Genomic DNA, 18,973 nt, shown 5'->3' with positions numbered 1-18,973 from the left:
GGGTCAGAGGAGATAGCCAGAGAATTGGGGGAGGAAGACATGGGTTGAGAGAGGTGAGTGTGGGAGATGGACAGAGATAGTGGTTTGAATGAGATAGCCAGATTGGGGAGGGGCAGGGGGGATATCTAAAGAGAATGGTGGAGGCAGAAATGGGGAGAAAGAGGGACGATGAGAAAATGTATGTAATGGGTGGAGGAGGAAATGGACAGAGAGTGACAGGAGGACATGTGTGCAATAAACATGACATATGCATTTGCGAGCAACCCCATGAGAATAGGCTTGTAAAGAAAGAAATGTAAGGGGCAAAGAGTCAAATTAATTGGGACCATAAGATAACTATCAAATTTCACACCAAGACTGAGACAGTGATGGAGAAAAATATGGCTATACTATTGGAACTGACATTAACAGATGCACCAGCAGATTGACTCTTCAGACAACTTTGTACATATTAACGAAAAACTGATGCAAACTGTTTGGGTGTTGAGATAAAAAATACATTTGGAGTAATTACTTGAAATAAAATAAAAATCATGTAAAACCTCTCACATGTTTCAGCTAAATATGCAGTGCCATAAAAGCTCATTATGTTGAAGAAAATATGGCAAGTGTAATAGAGTGCTAATATGTTCCATTGAGTTGCTATAACATCAAAAATAATCAGTTATCGATAATATAAAGTAGTTGGATAGATAAAAGAATCTACTCACCAACTGGTAGCAAGAGAACACACACACAAAAAGGTTTAACTTATGCAAGCTTTCGGAGCCAGTGACTCCTTCTTCCAGCAGAAGAGCTGAAGGAGGAGAAAGAGGGCTCATGGAAAAGGCCTAGAGAGGTTTAGGAAAAGGGGTACAGTTCAGAAAAGTCACACAGAACCCCAGGTCATGGGAAACTTATCGAATGGGATGAGAAGGGAAGAGTGTACCGGATGAGATTTGAAAACCTGAGAGCTTAAAGGTAAAAGGTAGGGTATGCAAGATGGAGATTACTACTAAAACATCATGCATGAGTCAGTAAGAGTGAAAAGCTAAGTGCATTGTATGTAACAGAGGTGGGAGAGGAGACTGCGAAAATCAGACAGGTCAGAAAATGAAAGATGTAGAAAACTAAAATAGAGTGAAGAAAGCAGTAGTTACTGTGAAAAATGCAGAGACAGAATGAATTAATGTAAATTAAGGGCAGGTGGGCAGCAAGAACTAAGAACATGTTGTAGCACTAGTTTCCACCTGCGGAGTTCTGAGAAACTGGTGTCTGGGGCAAGAACCCAGATGGTGAGTGTAGTAAAACAGGGACCAAGGTCACGACTATCGTATTGTAGATCACGCTCTGCAACAGAATATTGTGTGTTGCTGGTATACACACTCTGCCTGTGTCCATTCATTCTGACTGATAATTGGATGGTTGTTCTTGTTGTGGTCTTCAGTCCTGAGACTGGTTTGATGCAGCTCTCCATGCTACTCTATCCTGTGCAAGCTTCTTCATCTCCCAGTACCTACTGCAACCTACATCCTTCTGAATCTGCTTAGTGTATTCTTCTCTTGGTCTCCCCCTACGATTTTTACCCTCCATGCTGCCCTCCAATACTAAATTGGTGATCCCTTGATGCCTCAGAACATGTCCTACCAACTGATCCCTTCTTCTGGTCAAGTTGTGCCACAAACTCCTCTTCTCCCCAATCCTATTCAGGACCTCCTCATTAGTTATGTGACCTACCCATCTAATCTTCAGCATTCTTGTGTAGCACCACATTTCGAAAGCTTCTATTCTCTTCTTGTCCAAACTATTTACCGTCCACGTTTCACTTCCATACATGGCTACACTCCATACAAATACTTTCAGAAATGACTTCCTGACACTTAAATCTATACTCGATGTTAACAAATTTCTCTTCTTCAGAAACACTTTCCTTGCCATTGCCAGCCTACATTTGATATCCTCTCTACTTCGACCATCATCAGTTATTTTGCTCCCCAAATAGCAAAACACCTTTACTACTGTAAGTGTCTCATTTCCTAATCTAATACCCTCAACATCACCCGACTTAATTCGACTACATTCCATTATCCTCATTTTGCTTTTGTTGACGTTCATCTTATATCCTCCCTTCAAGACACCATTCATTCCGTTCAACTGCTCTTCCAAGTCCATTGCTGTCTCTGACAGAATTACAATGTCATCGGCGAACCTCAAAGTTTTTATTTCTTCTCCATGAATTTTAATACCTACTCCAAATTTTTCTTTTGTTTCCTTTACTGCTTGCTCAATATACAGATTGAACAACATCTGGGAGAGGCTACAACCCTGTCTTACTCCCTTCCCAACCACTGCTTCCCTTTCATGTCCCTCGACTCTTATAACTGCCATCTGGTTTCTGTACAAATTGTAAATAGCCTTTCGCTCCCTGTATTTTACCCCTGCCACCTTTAGAATTTGAAAGAGAGTATTCCAGTCAACATTGTCAAAAGCTTTCTCTAAGTCTACAAATGCTAGAAACGTAGGTTTGCCTTTCCTTAATCTTTCTTCTAAGATAAGTCGTAAGGCCAGTATTGCCTCACGTGTTCCAGTGTTTCTACGGAATCCAAACTGATCTTCCCCGAGGTTGGCTTCTACTAGTTTTTCCATTTGTCTGTAAAGAATTCTTGTTAGTATTTTGCAGCTGTGACTTATTAAACTGATAGTTCGGTAATTTTCACATCTGTCAACACCTGCTTTCTTTGGGATTGGAATTATTATATTCTTCTTGAAGTCTGAGGGTATTTCGCCTGTTTCATACATCTTGCTCACCAGATGGTAGAGTTTTGTCAGGACTGGCTCTCCCAAGGCCATCAGTAGTTCCAATGGAATGTTGTCTACTCCGGGGGCCTTGTTTCGACTCAGGTCTTTCAGTGCTCTGTCAAACTCTTCACGCAGTATCGTATCTCCCATTTCATCTTCATCTACATCCTCTTCCATTTCCATAATATTGTCCTCAAGTACATCGCCCTTGTATAGACCCTCTATATACTCCTTCCACCTTTCTGCTTTCCCTTCTTTGCTTAGAAGTGGGTTTCCATCTGAGCTCTTGATATTCATACAAGTCGTTCTCTTATCTCCAAAGGTCTCTTTAATTTTCCTGTAGGCAGTATCTATCTTACCCCTAGTGAGATAAGCCTCTACATCCTTACATTTGTCCTCTAGCCATCCCTGCTTAGCCATTTTGCACTTCCTGTCGATCTTATTTTTGAGACATTTGTATTCCTTTTTGCCTGCTTCATTTACTGCATTTTTATATTTTCTCCTTTCATCAATTAAATTCAATATTTCTTCTGTTACCCAAGGATTTCTACTAGCCCTCGTCTTTTTACTTACTTGATCCTCTGCTGCCTTCACTACTTCATCCCTCAAAGCTACCCATTCTTCTTCTTCTGCTGTATTTCTTTCCCCCATTCCTGTCAATTGTTCCCTTATGCTCTCCCTGAAACTCTGTACAACCTCTGGTTCTTTCAGTTTATCCACGTCCCATCTCCTTAAATTCCCACCTTTTTGCAGTTTCTTCAGTTTTAATCTACAGGTCATAACCAATAGATTGAGGTCAGAGTCCACATCTGCCCCTGGAAATGTCTTACAATTTAAAACCTGGTTCCTAAGTCTCTGTCTTACCATTATATAATCTATCTGATACCTTTTAGTATCTCCAGGGTTCTTCCATGTATACAACCTTCTATCATGATTCTTAAACCAAGTGTTAGCTATGATTAAGTTATGCTCTGTGCAAAATTCTACCAGGCGGCTTCCTCTTTCATTTCTTAGCCCCAATCCATATTCACCTACTACGTTTCCTTCTCTCCCTTTTCCTACACTCGAATTCCAGTTACCCATGACTATTATATTTTCGTCTCCCTTCACTATCTGAATAATTTCTTTTATTTCATCATACATTTCTCCAAATTCTTCGTCATCTGCAGAGCTAGTTGGCATATAAACTTGTATTACTGTAGTAGGTGTGGGCTTCGTATCTATCTTGGCCACAATAATGTGTTCACTAAGCTGTTTGTAGTAGCTTACCCGCGTTCCTATTTATTATTATACCTACTCCTGCATTACCCCTATTTGACTTTGTGTTTATAACCCTGTAGTCACCTGACCAGAAGTCTTGTTCCTCCTGCCACCGAACTTCACTAATTCCCACTATATCTAACTTTAACCTATCCATTTCCCTTTTCAAATTTTCTAATCTACCTGCCCGATTAAGGGACCTGACATTCCACGCTCCAGTCCGTAGAACGCCAGTTTTCTTTCTCCTGATAACGACATCCTCTTGAGTAGTCCCCGCCTGGAGATCCGAATGGGGGACTATTTTACCTCCGGAATATTTTACCCAAGAGAACGCCATCATCATTTAACCATACAGTAAAGCTGCATGCCCTCGGGAAAAATTATGGCCGTAGTTTCCCCTTGCTTTCAGCCGTTCGCAGTACCAGCACAGCAAGGCCGTTTTGGTTATTGTTACAAGGCCAGATCAGGGTGGTAATCAAGCTAATGTAAAAGTCTGAACAGTGTCCACATAACAGATGGTATATGACGCGTCATTTCACAGGTGGGTGCCCCTTTGGTAATATATGTTTGGTCAGTTACAGGGTTGGTATAAGTGGTGGTGGGAGCATTCATAGTGCAAGTGTTGCATCAGCGATTGTCACAGGGATAGGAGCCATAATGCAGGGAGATGGATGCAAAAGGAGCACAGGGTCTGACAAGGATATTGCAAAGAAATGCTATTCTTGGTGTGTTGGACAAAATTTCAGACAGAATGGATCTCATTTCAGGGCATGACTTTTAGGAAGTCTTAGCCTTGTTGAAGTAGCTGATTAATACATCCAAGACAGGATAAAATGGGTTGACAAGTGGTGTGTTCTGAGTTAGTTTCTTGGAGGGATCAGCAGTACCAGGATTGGATGTGATGGCTTGGGAAACCTGCTTTTATCTTCTTCCTAAGATCCACAAACCCAATCAACCTGGTCGTCTTATAGTTGCTGGCTTAAGAGCACACACCAAACATATATCTACCTTACTTGATCAACATCTGCAACTCATACTACATAGATTTCCTTCCTATATTAAAGATAACAACCATTTCCTAGAGCATCTGATATCTGTGCCTGTTCCATGCCCAGCACACACCTTGCTTGTCATCATTGATACCAACATCCCCCATGTAAATGGTCGGTCTGCTGCTGAACATTTCCACAGTCAGTGCCCACCTGATTCCAAACCTATGACATCCTTCTTGCTCATCTTAATCAACTGTATACTTACCAGTAATTACTTCACCTTTGAGGGGCAGACAAACAAACAGATCAGGGGTATGGCCATGGGAACCAGGATCGTTGCTTGCTATGCCAAACTTTTCATCAGTCACTTGGACGAGACTTTCCTTTGATTCACAAGCCTTCGGCCCCTGGTCTGGTTTAGATAAATTGTTCACATCTTTGCCATATGGGTCCAGGGTGGGGCTGGCCTGTTAAAATTCCTGGAATCTCTAAATACTTTCTGCCAATTAAACTTCACATGGTCCTATTCTGAACACCATGCCACTTTTCTTGATGTTGATCTCATCCTCACTGAAGGCCAGCCAAACACTTCTGTCCACATTAAACCTACTAACAAACAACAGTACTTACATTTTACCGAGCGAGGTGGCGCAGTGGTTAGCACACTGGACTCGCATTTGGGAGGACGACGGTTCAATCTTGCGTCCGGCCATCCTGATTTAGGTTTTCCATGATTTCCCTAAATCGCTCCAGGCAAATGCCGGGATGGTTCCTTTGAAAGCGCACGGCCGACTTCCTTCCCCGTCCTTCCCTAATCCGATGAGACCGATGACCTCGCTGTTTGGTCTCTTCCCTCAAACAACAAACAACAAGTACTTTCATTTTAACAGTTGCCATCCTTTCCAGGTCAAACATTCCCTCCTGTACAGCCTTGGCATTTGAGGCAAATGTATTTGTTTGGATGCACACTCTTAAGCAATACACCATCATTCTCACCAGTCTTCATTGGATGTAAATACCCCAACAGCCTAATTCAAAAACAGATTTCCCAGGCCATCACAGACAATTATAATATTGCTGATCCCTCCAACAAACCCCCCTGGAGAAACTTCCTGGCAGATTAAAACTGTGTGCCTGACCGAGACTCAAACTCGGGACCTTTGCCTTTCGCGGGCAAGTGCTCTACCATCTGAGCTACCAAAGCACGATTCAAGCCCGGTCCTCACAGCTTTACTTCTGCCAGTAAAGCTGTGAGGACCGGGCGTGAGTCGTGCTTCGGTAGCTCAGATGGTAGAGCACTTGCCCGCGAAAGGCAAAGGTCCCGAGTTCGAGTCTCGGTCGGGCACACAGTTTTAATTTGCCAGGAAGTTTCATATCAGCACACACTCTGCTGCAGAGTGACAATCTCATTCTGGGAACCTTGGAGAACTCCATTTGTCACTCAGTATAATCCTGACCTTCGATGTATTAATCAGCTAATTCAACAAGGCCATGACTTCCTAAAATCATGCCCTGAAATGAGAGCCATTGTGTGAGATTTTACCCACCACACCAAGAACAGCTTTTTTTGTCACTCTCCCAATCTCCACAATATTATTGTCAGACCTTGTGCTGCTCCTGTGCCCATCTCGCTACTCTATGGCACCTATTCCTGTGATTGTAGCTGCTGTAAGACTTGCCTTGTGCACCCTTCTTCCACCATCTATACCAGCTCTGTGACTGGTAAAACATCTACTATAAAAGAGAGAGCCACCTGCAGAATGACCAATGTCATATAACAGCTATTATGTAAACACCGTTCAGCATTTTGCATCGGCATGAGTACATCCAGTTATCAGTCAGGATGAATAGGCATACGCAGAGGGCATTTTACAGCAACACACAATATCCTGTTGCATAGTTTGCTGTACAACATGACAGCCTGTTTCACCACATGCACCATCTGGGTTTTTCCCCTAGACACCAGTTTCTCTGCAGGTGGGAACTAACGCTACAACATGGCCTTGTTTCTTGCCAACCAACTGGCCTCAATTTACAATTTCTTCTGCACTTCTTCACAGTAACTACTCCTTCCTTCACTCAATTTTAGTTTTCTACATCTTTCATCTTCTGATCTGTATGTTTTTTGCCATGCCCCCATCCAGCATCTGTTACATACAATGCACTTAGCTTTTCACTCTTATTAACTCATGCACAATGTTTTAGTAGTAATCTCTGTCTTGCATATTACCGTGTCTTCCACCTTTAAGCTCTCAGGTTTCCAAGTCTCATCCAGTACAGTCTTTCCTTCTCATCCCATCCAGTAAATCTCCCCTAACCTGGGGTTGTGTGTGACTTTTCTGAACTGTACCCCTTTTCCTAAACTTCTCTAGGCTTTTTCCATCACCCTTCTTCCTTCACCTTCAAATCTTCTGCTGGAAGAAGGAGCCACTGGCTCCAAACACTTGCATAAGTTAAACCATTTAGGGTGTGTGTTCTCCTGCCACACATGGTGAGTAGTTTTTTTTTACGTATCCAGTTATATAATATGTTCCCTTTGTTGTTATGTGCCATTAGCAGGTAGCAGCTTGTGTTCCTTGATTACTACTCTTTTGATATCAAGTTTTTATATGCTTCAGGCAAATCTTGTTTAAGGGCTTGCATTATTTTTGTTGTAATGTTACAGATATGTAAAGTGATCCAATGCTTGCATGTGATAGCTATATGAACTCACTGTTATGTCTAAATAATACTTTGACATTTTATCAGATTAACAATATCGTCCAGTTAAGAACACAGTATTATGTTAAAAATTATTGGGAATATATGGAGCCCATTTCATTCTGAGATCATTGGGAATAAAGCATGCTGCATTACTATATACAAACAAATGGTGTACGTAGATAAATATGTGTAATGGGAAAAACATATCTTTTTATTAACAACAAAATATCTTCCAAATGTTATTCCACGATATTCAAGAGAGGAAATAATGAAATTCACTTCAAATTCTTGAGATGTAATGAACTTTTAATATGAAACATTTTGTGACAAAATTTGTAGTTTTATTAGACACATTTTAATTACTCTTGGCACAAGTGACACTGAAATTAAGTACTTTTAATTTCATTTTTAAAAATAAAAATTCTTAATTCACTCTAAGTCCCAGAGCTTGAGTTGTAGGTACCACAGAATTATAATATTAAAAATAGTTTTTCTGCCTTTGTGAGGATGACATTTGCCATTGGAAGTGATGGGAAGTTTTCTGCACATCATGACAGTACTTTATTTGTATTTCACGAAAGACAGTACCTTAGGCCATGGGACTTTCAACCCATTTATTGTAGTCTGTACTCAATTTTTCACTGCACTATTGTTCTTATAAGTCTTCAGTCAGAAAACACACCTGACACTTCTCTGAATTGAACTCAGTTCATGTCAAAAATGTGCCACAATGAGCAGGGAACTGTACATTTTCACTTATTATCACAGCAGCTTCTTTGTTTTTTATCCCTTGAGTGGTATCACAAAGTGTCTGTGAGATGTGATCCACTCTGAACATTCTGCTAGGTATCAGGATCATAACTCAGGGATGGTTTCTTCATTTCAATCATAGGCAGGATCCCTGTCTCCTGAAAAGATAAAAAAGATAAACAAGCTGTGACACTGTCGCAAATAAAACAGTGACTTGACTATAGAATAAATTTCCTTTACTTTACATCTACGGTCACAAACTTTTAGTCAACAGTTTACCGGTTTTGGTCTATAATGACTATCTTCAGATGTGTGTGTGTAGTAAGTTCACCAGATATCGCTATTGTAGGCATACACAAGTCTTCAGTGATTAATTGAACAAAGTAAAATAAAGGGAGGATACAATCAGTAAAGTCTGTAATGGGCTTATAAGGTATAAGAGGCATTACAGTAATAAAATGCGATGAAATAGAACATGACAAAAATTAGATTGTTAAAAAGAGGAAGAGTTAAGAGACAGTAATTGACATATGCTCAAGTGCCAATGTTATAGATAATGACATAAGTAATAAACGGCTTCCATAGTGCACAGAATAATATAAAAACTATAAAACAAAAGACTTGTGTATGCCTACAATAGTGACATCTGGTGAACTTACAACACAAACATCTTGTGGCTACTGTAAGACAGATTTTTTTGACAGTAGTGATGCTGACATGAAGACTCGTACATATGCTGTTATTTATAAATATTTGATGATGCTGGTGCTGATTTTGCATTTATCGTTTGACAATGCCACTATGGCTTCAATACATTAGGACATTGTTTTTATAAAACAGGTATGCCTCTTCACACTTAAAGTGCACAAATGTATATGTATGTCAGTAGTACTTTTCATTATGGTCTATTTTATTGTTTTAAGCTGTAGACGATCTGCTATTGTATTTATGTTTTCCCATATTTTGCTTCAGATCTGAAGATGGTCATTATAGACCAAAATGGGTAATCTGTTGACAAAAAGTTTGTGACCACAGACGTAAAGTAAAGGAAATTTAAAAAAGATAAATATGCATAATGTGGTTACTGGCAACAGCTTTCTTTAAAATAAAAACAGTGGATAAAACTTGTGCTTGATAGACACACAGCAAGAGAGAGTGTAAAAAACATGATAAATTTCACGTTTTGTCATATCAAGGGACAATGTAAGAAGGACTGGAAGATGGAGAATATACTTGAAAGGCACATGAGAATAGAGAAGTTATTCTGAATGCAACATTAAGGGGAGAGTTTCCAGTTATGCGAGATGAGTGTTTAATCAGTTTCACTCAACAGCCCTGGCTTAGGGTCTGTGTTAGCAAAAAGTTCCAAGAGATTTGGAAATTCTCACTTTTTTGTGCCACCATCAAATATTTCTCCACTTTGTCCTGATAAGTACTGACTTTTCATCTGCATTTAATTATTAGTTCATCAGGAAACAAACTGGAGGCTAAACTACCATACATCAACAATGCTAAGACAAAAATAATAATTACAGTGCCTCAAATGTTTTAGTGACAAATTTTCTTGTACTAATTTTATGTTGCCCATGTCATTCTTCATATACTTGTAGTTCATGTGAGGCCTGTTTAAAAAATTCTGGGACATTCATAATGTCACGCTAAAGGTGTGTTGGGGTGAAATGTGGTTAGCATCCCTACACACACCTGTGTTTAACGTGTAACTGCCAGAAGTTTTATTGTTGTATGTCTTACTTATTGTTCAGTGCTGTATCAAGTAGAACATTGTGTCATACAGTTTGTGAATTTTGAGATGGCAGGATTAGAGGAGCAAAGCAAATTCTGCTTGAAATTCAAGAAAACCTTTACAGAGACATACCAAGTGATGTAGGAAGCCTACGGTGAGAAGTGCTTAAACCATACTTGGTGTTAAAAATGGTTCACATGCTTTAAAAATGGCCAGGCAGAGGTTAATGATCCTTGTTCAGGACAACCTTCGATGTCCACTGACGACGCTCCTGTCGGGAATGTCAATGAAATTGTGTGTGTCTCGTGTCATGAAATCCTAACACAGCATCTTGGAATGCACTGTGTTGCTACTAAGTTCATCCCACAGCTCATAAGTGAAGACCAGAAAGACCTTTGCCTCGCAGTCTGTGACGAGTTTTTGGACTGTGCAAACGAGAACAAGATGTTCCTTAAGAGAACCATAACTGGTGATGAGATGTGGGTCTATAGTTATGATGTTGGGACCAAGGTTCAGTCTTCACAATGGGTTGGGAAAGTTTCTCCAAGACTGAAACAAACTTGTCAGGTCAGGTCACATGTCAAAGCCATGCTCATAGTTTTCTTTGGCTTTGAAGGATTAGTTCATTATGAATTTATGCCACAGGGAGAAACTGTTAATTGATGGTACTATCAGGAGGTGTTGCGATGCCTGCAAGAAAATGTGAGAAGGAAACAGCCTGAAATGTGGTAAGACAATTCATGGCTCTTGCATCACGATGATGCACCTGCACATTCATCCACCTGGTGCGCCGTGACTATTGCAAAAAAAAAAAAAAAAAAAAAAAAAAAAAAAAAAAAAAAAAAAAAAAAAAAAAAAAATTACTGTGGTGTCTCATCCTCCATACTCTCCAGACTTGGCCCCTGTGGACTTCTTTTATTTCCATAGTTGAAAACCCCATTGACCAAATGAAGATGTTTAACAACAGAGGAGATAGAAGAAAATTTGCTGATGGCGCTTCATGTGATCCACCAAGAGGCACACCAAGACTGCTTCTAGAAGTGGAAACAGCATTGGGAGTGGTGTATCAATTGTGGAGGAGAGTATTTGGAAGGAGACCATGCACAGTAAGTAACAGGTAAGCATAGAAAAATTTTGTGGACAAAGCTCCAGATTTATGTGAACAGAAATCATATGTGTTGATGAATACTGCACCAGCATCATCTAAAACTCTGCACCAGTCAGAAATTATCAGACCTAACAGAATAAATTTTATCTATTTAAAATTATATAGGATAGTGAATTCTCAGTCTAATATAAAGGATGAATGTAACCAGCAGCACCTCATGAAATAAAAATTTATTACATTTGCATGTATTAAATAATGATATTTTATAATTGGTTTTGGTTTTCTTTTGCTTTAGGATGCAAAAACATCTGGGGTCATATGCACCCAAGTCAAAACTATAGAACACGAAGACAGAGAGGAGTTAAAAAAACAACTATACATCAGTCCGAATTGACATAACAGAGGACAGCTAAAAACAGGCACGTGGAAAAAGGACTAAAAAAGACACCATACAGAAATGGAGGTCCAAAAACTAAAAATTAAATGGCCTTCACCATATTGCTTTGGTAGATAAAAAGTAAGACGTGGTCGACAGCCCACGTGTCATTTGTTAAAACAGCAGATAACTCAGACAGCAAACCCAAATGAGAATGTTAAAGGTTAAAAAATGGACATTCTAGCAGGAAGTGGCAGACAGTTAAAACTTGACTGCAATGTGTACAAAGAGGTGATGTAGCGCCACTTAGCAAATGACGATGGCTCAAAAATCAGTGCCCAATATGCAACTCAGTTAAAATAACCTCGTTCCGGCAGGAGGGCCTAGAGGAGGTCATCCAAGCCACTGGGAGAGGCCTAATAAGCTTATTCCCGTGAAGGGAGGACCATTGGCCATGCCAAAGGGACACCACCTTCTGACAGACGGCAACACAGAGATCATCAGAGGGAATATACGTACTAATGGGCTGAGGTACGAGGATTGCAGCTTCGGCAGCAGCATCAGCAGCCTCGTTTCCTGGCAGACTGACATGACCAGAAACCCACAAAAACATCACACTGGCTCCACCAAGAGTGAGCAGTTGATAGTTTTCCTGGACCCGCTGCACTAAGGGATGGGCGGTGTACAGCACACATAGACTTTGAAGGGCACTGAGTGAGTCTGAGCAGAGGACACAATTGAAAAGGCTGTGTTGTCAGATGTACTCTGTGGCCTGATACAAAGTGAAGAGCTCAGCTACAAATACTGACGAGTGTGCCGGAAGCTGATATTGAAAGACATTGGTGCCAATGATGAAGGCACACCCAACCCCACGGTCAGTTCAAGAGCCATCAGTGTATACAAAGGTACTATTGCAAATTCCATGTGAAGGTCGTGAAACTGAAGGTCATAGACTGAGGCTGGCGCAGTGTCCTTAGGAAGTGAATGAAGGCCACAATTAAAATGGGCTGCTTCACGAAGCCAAGGTGGTGAAGGGTTCACACCCACCAGAAAAGGTGCAGGTAGTGTGAAGTTAAGCCACTATAGCAAGAGCCGAAAGTGGACTCCAGGATGTAACACAGAAGGAGGATGAGGCCCATACTGACAAGCAAAGGAATCGTCAAAGAAGGAGGCATAGGATGGGTGGTCACTCATGGCAAACAAACAGCATGCATACCTGATGAGGAGAAAGTCACAGTGGTAGGACAGGGGTAGTTCAGCATACAGACTCTCAACCAGGCTGGTGTAAAAGGCGCCTGTGGCCAAATGGATGCCATGATGGTGGATAATGTTGAGACAGCATAAGAGGGATGGGTATACAGATGCATAAACAAAGCACCCATAATCGAGTTTCAGACAGACATGGGACAGTTACAAATGAAGGAGGGTGGTTCGATCAGCACCCCAGGAAGTACCATTGAGGACACATAGGACATTGAGGAACAGCGTACAGCGGGCTGCCTGGGTAAGACACATGGGAGGACCAAGAGTGTTTCCTATCGAGCATGAGCCCCAGGAATTTCGTAGTTCCAACAAATGGAAGGGCAACAGGCCCAAGATATAAAGATGATGGAAGAAACCACTTGCATCACCAGAAATTTATACAGATGGTTTTGTCAGTGGAAAAGTGAAAGTTGTTGTCGATCCTCCAGGAGTAAAGACGACGATCAAGACACCGCTGAAGACGCCTCTCAGTGAGACAGGTCTATGGAGAACTGCAATAGATGGCAAAATCGTCAACAAAAAGGGAGCCAGAGATGCCCGGTGGGAGGCAGGCCATGATAGAGTTAATGGTGATAGCAAAAAGGATGACACTCAGGACGGAACCCTGAGGCACACCGTTTTTCTGGATAAAGCTGTCTGACAACACAGAACCCAGATGCACCTTGGAAATTCGATCTTATAAAAATGCTGGAAGGAAACAGGGCAGATGCACACGGAAGCCCAACATGTAAGGAGTACGGAGGATATCAGTTCTACAGCAGGTGTCATAGGCCTTCTCCAAAACATGGCCACAGTCTGGGATTTCTGCAGAAAACCATTCATGACATGGGTGGACAAAGTAACAAAATGGTCAACTGCGAAACACTGTGCTCAAAATCCACACTGTGCATTCATCAGTAAATTACAAGACTCGAGCCACCATACTAGCCAGGCATGAATCATACATTCCATCACCTTGCAAACGCAGCTGGTAAGAGAGATGGGGTGGTAGCTGGAAGGAAGGTACGAGTAAGACGGTGGCTTCACACCAGTGGATGGGAAATGTGTCCTCTGCCCAGATGCGGCTGTATGTGTTAAGCAGAAAGTGCTTGCCCGCAAGAGAAAGGTGCTGCAACATCTGAATGTGGATGGTGTCTGGCCCTGGGGTGGAGGATCAGGATGAACTGAGAGAATGATCAAGCTCCCTCATAGTAAAGGCGGCATTGTAGCACTCACGATTCAGAGAAGAAAAGAGAAGGGCATTGCCCCAGCCTCCCCCGCTTGTCTCCGATGGAGGAAGGCAGGGTGATAGTGAGAAGAGCTCGAAACTTCCGGAAAATGGTGGCCCACAGTGTTGGAGATAGCAATAGGGTTCACGATAACATCATCTGCTACCGTGAGGCCAGAAATGGGGCAATGGATCTTGGTACCAGAGATCCATCATAGGTCACGCCACATCACAGAGGAAGGGGTGGAACTGTTAAAAGAACTAGTGAATGAAATCCAGCTAGCTGGTTCGCTATCCCGAAGAATGCGATGACACTTTGCATGCCCCTGTTTATAATGAATGCAATTTGCCATCTTAGGATGATGGTTAAAAACATGGAGAGCTCAATGTGCAAATTTCATAGCTGCACACCTCAGTCCACCAAGGGACTGGAATATGACATGGTAAAGAGGAAGTGCGAGGAAGGACATGTTCTGCAGCAGTAAGGATAATGTTGATGAGATAGTCCACCTGGTCATCACATTTGGGGAAATTTCCTTCTTTGAAGGTCGCCAGGGAGGACTAAAGCTGCCAGTCAGCCTTAGTAAGCTGCCATTTGGACATGCACATGGATGGGGGAGGAGTCCACAAATGGAGAGCACACGGGAAATGGTCGCTCAAGTAGGTGTCAGTAAGAACGGACCACTCAAGATGATGGGCAAGCTGGGCTGTGCAAAAGGACAGGACCAAATGGGAATAGGTGTGCGAGGAATCAGAAAGAAAAATGGATGCTCCAGTGTTAAGGCAGAAGAGTTTTCCTCTTGGTTAAGAAGGTCAGCCAAGAGGGTACCTCATGGACAGGTCCTGGGAGAACCCCAAGGGGGATGATGTGCAGTAAAGTCACCGAGTAGCAAAAATGGGGGAGAGGTAGCCGCCCAATAAGCTGAAAAAAAGTCTGCCCTAGTGACATTGAATGACAGAGGTACATAAATGGTACAAAGGGAAAAAGTCAGGCAGGGAAGGAAAAGGTGAGCTGCAACAGCTTGAAGATGGGTGGACAGGAAGATGGTTTGTCTATGAATGTCATCTCATATAAGCAGCACGACACCTCTATTAGATGGAATGCTGACCTCAGGAGGAAGGTCAAAACGAATCAATAAGTTACGTGAAAGCTCAAAGCGGTCATGAGGGCACAATTTCATTTCCTGGAGGCATAGTACAAGGGGGTGCTGCGGTGCTAAAAGCAGCCGTAAATCCTCTTTGTGGGACCGAAGGCCATGAACATTCCATTGGAGGACAGTCATGAGGAGGAAGAGATGTAGGGGTGTCAACTCAGCGGCCACCGAGTGACAACAGGTGTAGAGTCGCTACTACAGGGCACAGAAGCAGGAGGATCTTGCTTCATGGGGTCCACAGAAGCATTAGCTTGCTTGTGTGGTCGGTCTGTGGAGTCCAATGCTGAAAAACAGTTGGTGCTGCACACCGGCAAGACAGAGGCCGGGATAAGGTACCACATGGCGACACCATCGAAGAGGATCTTTGAGTTGGCAGAAGACTGTTTGCCTTTGGTGGATTTCTTTGAGCCTTTCCATTTAGAGGAAGAATTGGGTGTTGTTTGGCTGGAGGAAGTCTTCACGGGAGTACTCCTTCTGTCCTTTCCTGCTGACTGGTTATGTACCTGGTGGCTTCGTCCCTTGAGGTGAGAGTCTGATGGTTTGTTGCACAGCAGGACAGGGGTTTGGTGATGGTACTCGACACTGGGTGATTTCACAACCTCAGAGCTGAATCTGAGGTCACATGTCTGCATGGCCATGTCTTTCATAGAGCGAGGGTAGCAAGAACAGAACTACAGGTGCCAGACAGGAGAACACAGGGTTTGCGACTAGCCACTAACTTGCGAGTTACTGGGTAAGGCACTTTTTCCTTTAGCCTGCTCATCAAGATCCGCAGGACAATCCCGGGAGGAGGCGGCATGGCTGCCATTGCAGTTGATACAGTGGGGATGAGGAGGAGGACAATCGCCCTCATGTGCATCCCTATCACAGTTACACAATTGGCTGGGTGTTTACAAGACTAGATGTTCTAGTGTGGTTGAAATGATGACACTGGTAGCAGTGCATTGGGTTTGGCATGTATGGCCAGACTGCAATAATTTCATAGCCTGCTTTGATCTTGGACGGTAGCACCACTTTATCAAAGGTGAGAAAGAGAGTGCGGGTGGGCACTCAGGAGGAATCTACCTTTTCATTACATGATGGATGGCAATGACACCCTGATCAGAGAGGTAATAGTGGATTTCGGCCTCAGTTAGACCATTGGGCAGCCTGGTGTAAATTACACCAAGGGACGAATTCAAAGTTCTCTGGGTCTCAACATGAACAGGGTAGCCGTAGAGTAGTGAGGCAGCAAGCAGTAGTTGTGCTTGAGAATCAGAAGCAGTCTGCAAAAGCAAAGTGCCATTCCGTAAACAAGAGCAGGATTTCACAGGACTGGCACTTGCATCTACAACTTTCTGGATAATAAACGGATTTACCGTGGCGAAGGAATGACCATCTTCAGTACGTGAGACCACGAGGTTCAAATGGTTCAAATGGCTCTGAGCACTATAGGACTTAACATCTGAGGTCATCAAGTCCCCTACAACATAGAACTACTTAAACCCAACTAACCTAAGGACATCACAGTTCCATGCCTAAGGCAGGGCTCTAACCTGTGACCATAGTGGTCGTGCGGTTCCAGACTGAAGCACAGCGGACCACGAGGAACTGTGGTGCAGTGGGAAGGGTCTCTAAATCATTAGCCTCATTATGTTTACATTTCAAAATCATTGATTGGGAAGATGATTGACTTATTGCGAGAAAATCCCCCAATGATTGCCAGCATCTCCAGTGGTACGTTCCTTCCAACTGGAGCCTCCCTTCACAAGGGGCGCACCAGCCTTAGGTGACTGTTCACACCTCAGGTCACACCTCCCGCACATCTGACAGAGGGACAAATCAGCAATTTGTGAAGGTTGCAGCTCAGGCAGTCACCCCTCCCTGGGCCTGGCCTGTACCAGGGGATAAGTGCCAACCCTACATGTCGACTCGAGGCTGGGAATTATGCATTGCCCAGTCACCTGTTACGCATCAGACACTTGGGCGGCCTTCAGGAGCACACAGGGAGGAAGAAGAAAAAGAGGAACCACAAACGCCGAAACTGAGGAATGAGAGGAGAAGGGAAATGAAGAAAGGAAAAAGGGAGCGAAAAACAAAGGTGAGACTGTTCTTACTTCAGCAAAACTTCATGGAAAACAGTAAGAAGATGATGGTACAGAACAATAGGAATAACCTGTGTAGCACTTGAGGCAGCTACAGAGGGTAAAACCATAGGGGAAGACAGAGACTGAAATTCATCCAGCAAATATTGAGGACATTAGGTGCAAGTGCTACTCTGAGATGTAGAAATTGGCATAGGAGAGGAAATTGTGGCAGATCGCATCAGAACAGTCACAAAATTGATGATGCATAAAAGAAATGGAAATGTAGGTTGCTATTGTTCAGGCAACAGTGTTGAACTGCTACTACAATCCTCACCCCGTTGATGTGTGGCATCTCCAGAGCCGCAGGAACGTACGTCGTCCCTGGAGAACACCGCGTACAGGAGCGCTTCAAGGCTGGACGTTGCCGTGACCCGTGGCAACGGACTGCAAACCGCAGCTCCTCTGCCATTTCCGAGCACAGGGATTGCTAGAACAGAGCAGAAGAAAATTTGAGTAGGAGATGGTGGTGGTGGTTAGTGTTTAGCGTCTCGTCGACAACGAGGTCATTAGAGACGGAGCGCAAGCTCGGGTTAGGGAAGGATTGGGAAGGAAATCGGCCGTGCCCTTTCAAAGGAACCATCCCGGCATTTGCCTGAAACGATTTAGGGAAATCACGGAAAACCTAAATCAGGATGGCCGGAGACGGGATTGAACCGTCGTCCTCCCGAATGCGAGTCCAGTGTGCTAACCACTGCGCCACCTCGCTCGGTTGAGTAGGAGAAATCCAGCTCAGTACTGACATGCTACATAAAACTCCTAATGTAAATGGTTACATTAGAATTATTCAGTTTGTTTTCAGATTGTTTGCTGTTGTTACTGGCAGCACAAATCTGTGTAAGGGTCTCAGATATTGGTAGTGTTAATGGCAACAGTAATGTGATTGAGTAATGTGTTAATATTTATTCAGTGGATGATAGGAGATGTAGGTAACAGAAGAAAAAGAAGCCGATTATGTTAATATATTTGTCTAAAGTACTACTAATCCTAACTGTATTTAATTAATGTAAATTTAATCTACAAAACAGCTGTACTGGTGTCAAACATTGAAACATTGATATGCTCCTCAGTCTTTAAGTCTGGATCACAGCAATAAATGGAATTAAGTAGTATACAGAAGTTCTTTACCAGAAAAGGGATAAAATAGTGGAACATCAGCCATGGCACCTACAAATAACTTTGCATTGGAGAGAGTAGTAACTCGAAGAAAGTTTGGGGGGCAGCTAATAACTGTAACACTAGCAATGCCTGTTTCATTTTACCTAGCAGACAGTGACAAAACAGACACAATCAAATCGAGAAACCACACCAGGCCGGGGTACTATTTGTATTAACAGCTATTTAGTATTAGACAGTGACATTTTGATTTTTCATGTAGCACAACTTTTGACGAACCTTGATTAGGTACGGTAATAGATTCTTTTGCACAAAGGAAGGCACACAGTGTAAAGTTGTAGGAAGATCAGAGAGAGGGAGAAAAAAAGGAAATGCTGGGACCTAAGGATTGAAGAAATG

General features: G+C 42.6%; 1 protein-coding gene across 1 annotated transcript in view; it reads right to left on the bottom strand.

The window, feature by feature from the left end:
* Nucleotides 1-8,065: 8,065 nt before the first annotated feature.
* LOC126456514 (glutamate receptor ionotropic, kainate 2) overlaps nt 8,066-18,973 on the bottom strand; it is a 1,353,954-nt gene continuing 1,343,046 nt past the window's right edge. The window contains exons 16-17 of the mRNA XM_050092267.1: nt 17,736-17,888; nt 8,066-8,641 (exon numbers count right to left, since the gene is read on the bottom strand). Coding sequence (XP_049948224.1) covers nt 8,576-8,641; nt 17,736-17,888 — 219 coding nt within the window. The 3' untranslated portion in view covers nt 8,066-8,575. The remainder of the gene's footprint in view (nt 8,642-17,735; nt 17,889-18,973) is intronic.

Source organism: Schistocerca serialis, chromosome 1 (genome assembly GCF_023864345.2).
Source record: "Schistocerca serialis cubense isolate TAMUIC-IGC-003099 chromosome 1, iqSchSeri2.2, whole genome shotgun sequence".
Classification (NCBI taxonomy): domain Eukaryota; kingdom Metazoa; phylum Arthropoda; class Insecta; order Orthoptera; family Acrididae; genus Schistocerca; species Schistocerca serialis.
The sequence above is the reverse complement of the archived record's forward strand: the minus strand, read 5'-3'. Positions and strand labels throughout refer to the sequence as shown.